Below are 10,000 nucleotides of genomic sequence, written 5' to 3' on the forward strand. Positions count from 1 at the left end.
AGTCATCCATGAGTTTCTCCGCGGTCCTCTCCTCGGGGCTCTGCGTGCTCCTGCCACCGTCCATGCTAGCAGCGTTAGCCGCCGAAGCTACCTGGCGAACCAACGCCACCTGCGCGTGTTTAAAAGCGCGTTATTTTACGGTAAATGAGCCGTAAAGTCGTGAATATCGGCGCCGAAGGATGTTAAATATCTGCATCTACCGGCGCACGCGGGTTAAAGTCGACGGTAACGGCGCCCGGTGTCGTTTTTCCCCGGGTCCCGCGGCTCCGACACAAAGTGAAAGTACCGGATCAACTTTAGCGCTTTAGCCGTTAGCAGCGACACGCCCCCTTCTTCTTCTTCTTCTTCTTCTTCTACGGCGTCAAGTTAGACCGAGCGCGTCAAAGCACTTCCTGTTGATCAACAAAATAAAAGTCTAAAAACACTAATAACAGCAGCTCGAGTGTTTTAAAATTAATTAAATTATTTTGGAACTTTTTTAAAGTTGATGTAAACACTCTTAATGAGAGCGTCACAGTACTTCCTGTTATTCAACAAAATAAAAGTCTTAAAGGAACTAATAACAGCAGCTCAAGGGTTTTGAAATTAAATTAAATGATTTTGGAACTTTTTTAAAGTTGATGTAAAAACTCTAAATGAGAGCGTCACAGCACTTCCTGTTATTCAACAAAATAAAAGTCTGAAGGAACTAATAACAGCAGCTCAAGTGTTTTAAAATTAAATTAAATGATTTTGGAGCTTTTTTTAAAGTTGATGTAAACACTCTAAATGAGAGCGTCACAACACTTCCTGTTATTCAACAAAATAAAAGTCTTAAAAAAACAATAACAGCAGCTCAAGGGTTTTGAAACTAAATTAAATGATTTTGGACTTTTTTAAAGTTGATGTAAACACTCTAAATGAGAGCGTAACAGCACTTCCTGTTGTTCAACAAAATAAAAGTCTTAAAAAAACAATAACAGCAGCTCAAGTGTTTTAAAATTAAATTAAATGATTTTGGAGCTTTTTTAAAGTTGATGTAAACACTCTAAATGAGAGCGTCACAACACTTCCTGTTATTCAACAAAATAAAAGTCTTAAAAAAACAATAACAGCAGCTCAAGGGTTTTGAAACTAAAGTAAATGATTTTGGACTTTTTTAAAGTTGATGTAAAAACTCTAAATGAGAGCGTCACAGCACTTCCTGTTGATCAACAAAATAAAAGTGTGAAGGTGAATGACAGGGGTGGTTGCTTAGCAATGGCCTTGGTGTTCCTGGTTAACTTCCTGTCAGGTGATTCACTTTGACTGCACCAGGAAATAAACTAGAACATATTTAGAATATATTTATGTTCACGTCTTTGAAAATGTTTATTTGTAAAGCACCTTTCAACAGCAAGGTTATTAAAATACATTATGTCAATTAATTAATAATTAATGAATAAAATCACCACAAAAAGATGCAAAATGACTAAAAATAGATGCAAAACCACCACAAAAAGATGCAAAATGACTAAAAATAGATGCAAAACCACCACAAAAAGATGCAAAATGACTAAAAATAGATGCAAAACCAGCAGAAAAAGATGCAAAATGACTAAAAATAGATGCAAAACCACCACAAAAAGATGCAAAATGACTAAAAATAGATGCAAAACCAGCAGAAAAAGATGCAAAATGACTAAAAATAGATGCAAAACCACCACAAAAAGATGCAAAATGACTAAAAATAGATGCAAAACCAGCACAAAAAGATGCAAAATGACTAAAAATAGATGCAAAACCACCACAAAAAGATGCAAAATGTCTAAAAATAGATGCAAAACCAGCACAAAAAGATACAAAATGATTAAAAATAGATGCAAAACCACCACAAAAAGATGCAAAATGACTAAAAATAGATGCAAAACCACCACAAAAAGATGCAAAATGACTAAAAATAGATGCAAAACCACCACAAAAAGATGCAAAATGACTAAAAATACACGCAAAACCGCCACAAAAAGATGCAAAATGACTAAAAATAGATGCAAAACCACCACAAAAAGATGCAAAATGACTAAAAATAGATGCAAAACCACCACAAACTGATGCAAAATGACTAAAAATAGATGCAAAACCACCACAAAAAGATGCAAAATGACTAAAAATAGATGCAAAACCATCACAAAAAGATGCAAAATGACTAAAAAGACTTAATTTCTTTATTATAACTCGTGTTTATTGTTGTTGTGTAATAATAAAACCGTGACCTTTGTGTCTGTGTGTGTTTTAAAGCTGCCTGCCGTTGATGCTCAGACCTCCTGCTTCGACGCCATGGAGACCTACAACATGTTCAGTAACCATAGCAACCACAGAGGGGGGGCTGCGGTGGTTGACACTTATCCTCCCACTCACAGTGTGTGTGTGTGTGTGTGAGAGTGTGTGTGTGTGTGTGTGTGTGTGTGTGTGTGTGTGTGTGTGTGTGTGTGAGTGTGTGTGTGACCTTCATCCATGAAACTGCGTTTGTGTTTCCTCACACACTGAATTTATTTATTTATTATCTTTTTATTTCTTCTGATATTTTGTTTTTTCATCATTTTTGATTCTATTTCACTTTTTTATTTTTGCACATTTTATTATTTTAATTTAATATGAATATGAATCTATTTGTTTGTAATATTATATTTCAATATTTTTATATTTACTTTTTCTTTGTTTTTTATTATTGTTTCTTATTTTGTTATTTTATTTAATTATATTTAATGTATTTTTATATTTAATATTTACTGTTATTATTACTTCTTATATGTTGTTAACCTATTTAATTTTATATTTAATGTCTTTTTAATTTTTTTTAATATATTTTTAAAAGGATTGCTTCTTATATTTTATTAAATGTATTTCATATTTCTTTTTGCTGTTTTTAGGGATTTTTTAAAATACTATTCGTATTGTTTCTTCTTGTTATTTTATTTTAATCAGATTTAATGTTAATGTATTTTTTAAATATATTAATAAATATAAACAGAAATAAACAAACAAATTAACATGAAAAAATAAAAAATCGTACATTTGATTTTTATTAATTTATACTTTTATTCGTTCCTATATTCCATATTTCAACATTTATTTAATTATGTTATATATTTATTGTTTTATTTGTTTCTACACATTATCAGTTTTTAATATTATTATTATATATTAGTTGTTATAATTATATATTCATAAATATAAACAGAAATAAACAGCTTGAACAAAAATAAAATAAAAAATTGTAAATTTTGAGTTTTAATAATTTATCTACATACAAACTACATTTATTCTTTTACATATTCTGTTTGATTTGTTTCTACACATTATCCGTTTTTAATATTATTATTATTATTTACTCAGTTATTATTATTATTAAGTTGAAACATTATTTGTGAACAGACGACACTAAGAAGGAAAACGTGATTTTATCAACTTTTATTTGTTATAATGTGCAAATCGTTTTTTCTGGTTTTTACAAAGAATTCACGTCTCAGCGCGACGTCAGTGAGCTGCGAGGGAAGCTGTCGAGAATATTAATCATATTAATAATAATAATAATAATCATGTTACATCATAGATATCACAGTTAAAATCAGGCAACACGAGCAATAAATACAGGAAGTGAATCAGGACCCAGAGAGTAGCGGGGGGGGGGGGGGGGGGGGGCGGGGGGGGGCGTCTTTGATCTGTGTGATTTCCCCGTGTTTCATATTTCATCGTATTTTACTGTGAAAATTGAATTGAATAACAAAATTAATGTTGTAAATGTTGATTAAATCCATGTTTGAGGGCCGAAAAATGTGCAGCCACGTTTAAAACAATGCTGCATTCAAGTGGCGTCGGAATAATCGGGAAAAACGAGTTCCCGACTTCTCGTAAAAGAAAAAACGAACACGCGACGGCGCCCGCGTGAGCAGGAAGTGACGTCACACCTGCGTGTTATAACATGATGGTGGATTTCCTGCGTTTCAAAAACAACAAAAACAACGAAAAAAAGCTTAAATATGCTAAAAAAACGACTCTTTTCTCTTTCGTTTTTTCTTAAAACATTTAGTGCAACTTTAAATTAAGACATTTTGTGTAAATAACACAAATACATTTTTTAATTTACAACACAAGTATCGGAAATATCACCGTCCTCCAGAAACACTTTCAACGGCGACTTAAAACCAGTCATGAACCGGCTCTTCCTGTTTGTAGCACAGGCCCCTCCCCCCCTGCGCTCCCATTGGCTGTTGGGAGTCCAGGGACTAATCTGGATTAGCGATCGCGAGTAATCCGGTTCACAGGAAGTAACATTCAGATTAACAGCAGGTGAGTTTGTGAATAAATACGTCGTAACAGAAAATATGAATTACATTCTGTGAAGGTCGAACAGAGCAGGGCGCTCGTCGGACGCCGTCAGAGCCGATCCGCGTTGATCCGCGCTTCTCTGCTCCAGATATTAGCCCGCTAGATATCCGGAGAGCGTCCGTGAGGCGCAGGACGCAGATTTAACGCCGGTCTGAGGCTTTTGTCGGGGAGTTTGAGAGCGGGACATCAGGGCTAATGTCGGGTAGCGGGCGCTTAAACGTATAAAAGCGTAAAAGTCCTGTTTGGTCCAATCAGGAAGCTCCGTCAGCGTCAGTTCTCTGAGTGTCCACTAGGGGCAGGTTTCATAACAGAGCAGTTTCTCATTGAGCCCCATGTTAAACAGGCCGTTTACACAGCATCATAAACCTGTTTAAGGACAAAAGAACATTCTAGTCTGTGTGTTTAGCTCATATCTCCATGACAACACTGAGGGGGAGGGGCTAGTTTTTATTTGATTGGAGGTTCAAGTTTATGAATAATTAGGGGCGTGGCCTCTTGAGTGACAGCTAGCCTCTGGCCCTCACTTCTCCTCGGAGGTAAACGTCAGCCAGACGGACGTACGCCCCTCCCCTCAGCGTCACATACATGCCCTTTTATGGTCAGAGGAAATGAGGCGGAGTCAGAGACAAGATGGCGACTCCCAGAGGAGAATAGGATCGAGTTGAGAGAACGCACCTCGACGGAGACGCTGCGTCCTGTTTTTAGTCTGTGGGTCAGAACCTGAAGTGGCTTCATTCGCCTCTTTTGTGTCTTTAAGTGAGTTTTTTGTGAGTTGTTTTTAAAAAGTGCAGCGTTTCTGAAGGACGAGAGAAAGACAGGCATAAATATGTGGCACGCGTTCAGAAGCCGAGAGTTCAGTGATTATATGACGCGTTGAAAAGCAGGCAGAGAAGCAGCAACGAGCCGAGCGATGACGCAACACAGGTGCAGCAAACCATCCCTATCTGAGTGGAAGTCAGTGCAAGAGTGTCATACGGGAGGAAGAGGAGGAGGGGGGGGAGGAGGGGAGGGGGGAGGAGGAAGAGGAGAGGAGGAGGGGGAGGAGGAGAAGGAGGAGGAGGAGAGGAGGAGGAAGAGGGGGAGGAGGAGGGGGGGAGGAGAGGAAGAGAGGAGGAGGAGGAGAGGAGGGGAGGGAGAGGAGGAGAGGGGGAGGAGGTGAGGAGGAGGAGGAGGAGGAGAGGAAGAGAGGAGGAGGAGAGGAGGGGGGGAGAGAGGAGGAGGGGGGAGGACAGGAGGAGGGGGGAGGAGGAGGGGGGAGGAGGAGGGAGGAGGAGGAAGAGATGGAGGAGGAGGAGAGGAGGGGAGGAGGGGGAGGGGGGGGAGGGGGAAGAGGAGGAGGAGGGGAGGAGGAGGAAGAGAGGAGGAGGAGGAGGGGGGGAGGAGGAGAGGAAGAGATGGAGGAGGAGGAGAGGAGGGGAGGAGGGGGAGGGGGGGGGGGGAGGGGGAGGGGGGGGGGGGGGGGAAGAGGAGGAGGAGGGGAGGAGGAGGAAGAGAGGAGGAGGAGGAGGGGGGGAGGAGGAGTAAGAGGAGAGGAAGAGATGGAGGAGGAGGAGAGGAAGAGGAGGAGGGGAGGAGGGGGAAGAGGAGGAGGAGGGGAGGAGGAGGGGGGGAGGAGGAAGAGGAGGAGGGGGAGGAGAGGAGGGGGGAGGAAGAGGAGGGGGAAGAGGAGGAGGAGGGAGAAGAGGAGGACGAGGAGGAAGAGGAGGAGGAGGAGGAAGAGAGGAGGAGGAGGAGGAGAGGAGGAGGAGGGGGGGGGGAAGAGGAGGAGGAGAGGAAGATGAGGAGGACGAGGAGAGGAGAGGGAGGGACGAGGAGGAAGAGGAGGAGGAGGAGGAGGAGGAAGAGGAGGAGGAGGAGGAGGAGGAGGAGGAGGAGGAGAGGGAGAGGGGAGGGGAGAAGGAAGAAGAAAAAAGCATTTACAAAGGAGTTGTCAGACCAAGGTAGGTGAGGAAGGAGGATTTGTAGGTGGATGATGAAGATGATGAAGAGGGGAAGGGAGGATGATGAGAGGAGAAGATGAAGGGAGATGAGGAGGCCGTGGCTTCAGAGAGAGCGTGGTGATGGGGAGGAGAGGAGACAGATCCCTCCATCCCGCCCGGTCAGAGAGCGAGGGATGCAGAGGAGGAAGAGGAGAGGAGGAGGGCGCGGCGGCGGCTGTGCGCGTGCGGCGTGTGCAGCCGCTGCACGTGCTTGTCTGAGCGCTGATTGTCTGCGTGCACGTAGGAGCGGTGCGTGTGCACGTAGGAGCGGTGCGTGTGCACGTCCCCCGGGTGCTTGACCTTGCAGTGGAGGCGCAGACTGTCCCGCCGCTTGGCGCTGTACGGGCAGAGGTCGCAGGTGAACGGGCGCTCCCCCGTGTGCACGCGCACGTGCTCCACCAGCTTGTTGGCCGTCCGCGTCAGGTGGCCGCAGCGGTCGCACCGGTACTGGTTGCCTTGGCGATGACCCTGGAAGTGAACCAGCAGCTCCTGTTGCCCTGGAAACGACCTCTGGCAGATGCGGCAGCGATGCTCGGAGGCGCTATTCTCCGGCTGGGTTGCCACAGCAACTGACGGAGCGCTGCCGGAGGCGGGAGGGGTGACGGGGCACCTGGGAGTCACACACACACACAAGCGCACACACACACACGCACACAGAGACACACGCGCACAGGTGCGCACACACACACGCACAGACACACACACAAGCGCACACACACACACACATACACACATGTGCACGCATACACGCGCACACACAGACACACGCACACACACGCACGCACAGTCACACACGCACACACACACACGCGCACACACACACACAAACACACACACACAAACACACACACACAGACACACACACACACACACAGACAGACACACACGCACACACACATAAGAAAAAAGTTGTAATATTTTAAGTTTTAAATATTTAAAGAATAAAGTAAAATGTTTTGGATTAATTTAATAATTAAAGATTAAAACATTTGTAAAAAGTCAAAATATCACGAGAATATAAAAACGAGTTTTCACCTCGTCTCTGCGGCGGCGCCCGCGGTCCCCCGTGCATGCGTGTTGGCGTGTGACCTCATCTCTGCCTCCTGATTGGTCGAGTGGTCGCACGCGCAGCAGTGCAGCGAGAAGGAGCCGCGCTCCCATTGGCGGTGCTCCGTCATGTGACTCTGGAAAAGGGCGCGGCCGTCCGTCTCAAAGCCGCACACGTGACACCTGCAGGACGGCGTTACAGTTGCCACGGTAACAGATGACGTTTATAATAAATACGGTTTAATTTGAGTGGATTAGTAAAGTAATGTCGGGTCACTGACGTTAGCGTAGCTTAGCATAAAGACTGGAAACAGGTGGAAACTGCTAGCATGGCTAAAGCTACATGTCGTCACTTTCAGACGTCTGTGCGTGTGTGTGTGTCTGTCTGTGTCTGTGTGTGTCTGACTGTGTGTGTGTGTGTGCGTGTGTGAGTGTGAGAGTGTGTGAGTGTGTGTGTGTGTCAGTGTGAGTGTGTGTGTCTGATTGTGTGTGTGTGTCTGATTGTGTGTGTGTCTGTGTGTCTGATTGTGTGTGTGTGTCTGATTGTGTGTGTGTGTCTGTGTGTCTGATTGTGTGTGTGTGTGTGTCTGTGTGTGTGTGTGAGAGTGTGTGTGTGTGTGAGTGTGCGTGTGTGAGAGTGTGTGTGTGTGTGTGTGTGTGTGTGTGAGTGAGTGAGTGTGTGTGTGTGTGTGTTACCTGTAGAAGAAAGAGCCACCTGTGGTTTGAGTTTCTGTGAGACACAAAAAAATAATAAAATTAAAGATTAAAGTTTTTTTAATCTCATAAAATACATCGTGTGTATTTTTTTTAATTGTGTGTGTGTGTGCGTGTGTGTGTGTGTGTGCGTGCCTGTGTGTGTGTGTGTGTGTGCGTGCGTGTGTGTGTGTTACCGTGTGGAGGGTCCTGGGAGCTCAACAGAGGGGAGGAGCGGAGTGTGTCCACGTTCACCTTCAGAACAGGACTGCACACACACACACACACACACACACACACACAGGCACATAGGCACACACACAGGCACACACACACACACACACACACACACACAGGGGCACACACACAGGGGCACACACACACACACACACACACACACACACACACATACAGACGCGATCAGAGGTCAAACTGCGAGGATGACATCACTGACGAGCACAGGAAGTGACACGTTACCTGGTGGTGACGGGCGGCGGCGGCGTCCTGTTGGATTTACCGACTCGCTCTGCAGAACAAAAGAAACGTGTCGTTATAAATATCAACACTTTATACTTTTATTATCATTATGTTAAATAAATGTAATAAACATCCGTCACTCATAAAGTATAAAAACTGTGTAACAATAATATTTATTACACTGTTGCATCATAATTATTGATGTTGCAGCTGTTTTAATTATTTTATTCACTGCTAATCATTAAAAATCATCATTTATTTATATTTAATATTAATATTAATAATCTGAATCCAGTAGAAAAAAGGTCAATTATATTTAAAAAATATATATAAATATATAATAGGTACATTCAAATGTAAATAAATACAATTTTTGTTTATATAAATACATAAATATGTAAGTAAATAAATAAATCCATCCAATACTTATATACACACATAAATAAATGATAAATTCATTAAATTCATACATAAATATATAAACTACATGTATATTTGTTTATAAATATATAATAAATAAATTATTAGTTGATTCTATTTTATATTAATATTTTGAATCTATTTTAAAAAATAAAAAATATATTTAATACAAATATGTACAAATAAATAATATAATGATTTAATAAAAATATATATAAATATTTTATAATATATAAAACAAATATTAATCATTAAATATATCAAACACAAACATCATAATGACGATAATAAATGTATTTAAATACATATAAATAAATAAATAAATAAATAAGATATCAGTAAAGAAAGTACGGCAGTAACAATAAATAAGAAGTATTAAAATAATTAATTTAATTCTCTTTAAAATAAATGTAAATAACTTCCTGGTCAGGTGTGAGACGCTGGTGCACGTGAGACGCTGGAGCACGTGAGACGCTGGTGCACGTGAGACGCTGGAGCACGTGAGACGCTGGTGCACGTGAGACGCTGGAGCACGTGAGACGCTGGTGCACGTGAGACGCTGGTGCACGTGAGACGCTGGTGCACGTGAGACGCGGGTGCACGTGAGCGCGTGTGTGTACCTGAGAGCTGGTGCACGTGAGACGCTGGTGCACGTGAGCGCGTGTGTGTACCTGTGAGCTGGTGCACGTGAGCGCGTGTGTGTACCTGTGAGCTGGTGCACGTGAGACGCTGGTGCACGTGAGCGCGTGTGTGTACCTGAGAGCTGGTGCACGTGAGACGCTGGTGCACGTGAGCGCGTGTGTGTACCTGAGAGCTGGTGCACGTGAGACGCTGGTGCACGTGAGCGCGTGTGTGTACCTGAGAGCTGGTGCACGTGAGCGCGTGTGTGTACCTGAGAGCTGGTGCAGCAGCGTGGACGCCAGGTTCACAGACATGTCCTGCCACAGCACGGCGCGGAGGCACTGGTCGGCCATCTTGGCTCCGGAGCTGAACTGGTCGTCCATCTTGGCTCCGAAGAACAGCGGCTCCTCCGTCTT

The 10,000-nt window shown here is 43.1% G+C and overlaps 1 protein-coding gene across 1 annotated transcript in view; it reads right to left on the minus strand.

Annotated features, from left to right (window-relative positions):
- Nucleotides 1–296, minus strand: part of otud4 (OTU deubiquitinase 4) — a 16,339-nt gene extending 16,043 nt beyond the window's left edge. The window contains exon 1 of the mRNA XM_083936873.1: nt 1–296. This exon is cut by the window's left edge and continues 77 nt beyond it. Coding sequence (XP_083792999.1) covers nt 1–64 — 64 coding nt within the window. The 5' untranslated portion in view covers nt 65–296.
- Nucleotides 297–10,000: the final 9,704 nt, after the last annotated feature.

The sequence above is a fragment of the Echiichthys vipera genome (genome assembly GCF_963691815.1).
Source record: "Echiichthys vipera genome assembly, chromosome: 22".
Lineage (NCBI taxonomy): Eukaryota > Metazoa > Chordata > Actinopteri > Perciformes > Trachinidae > Echiichthys > Echiichthys vipera.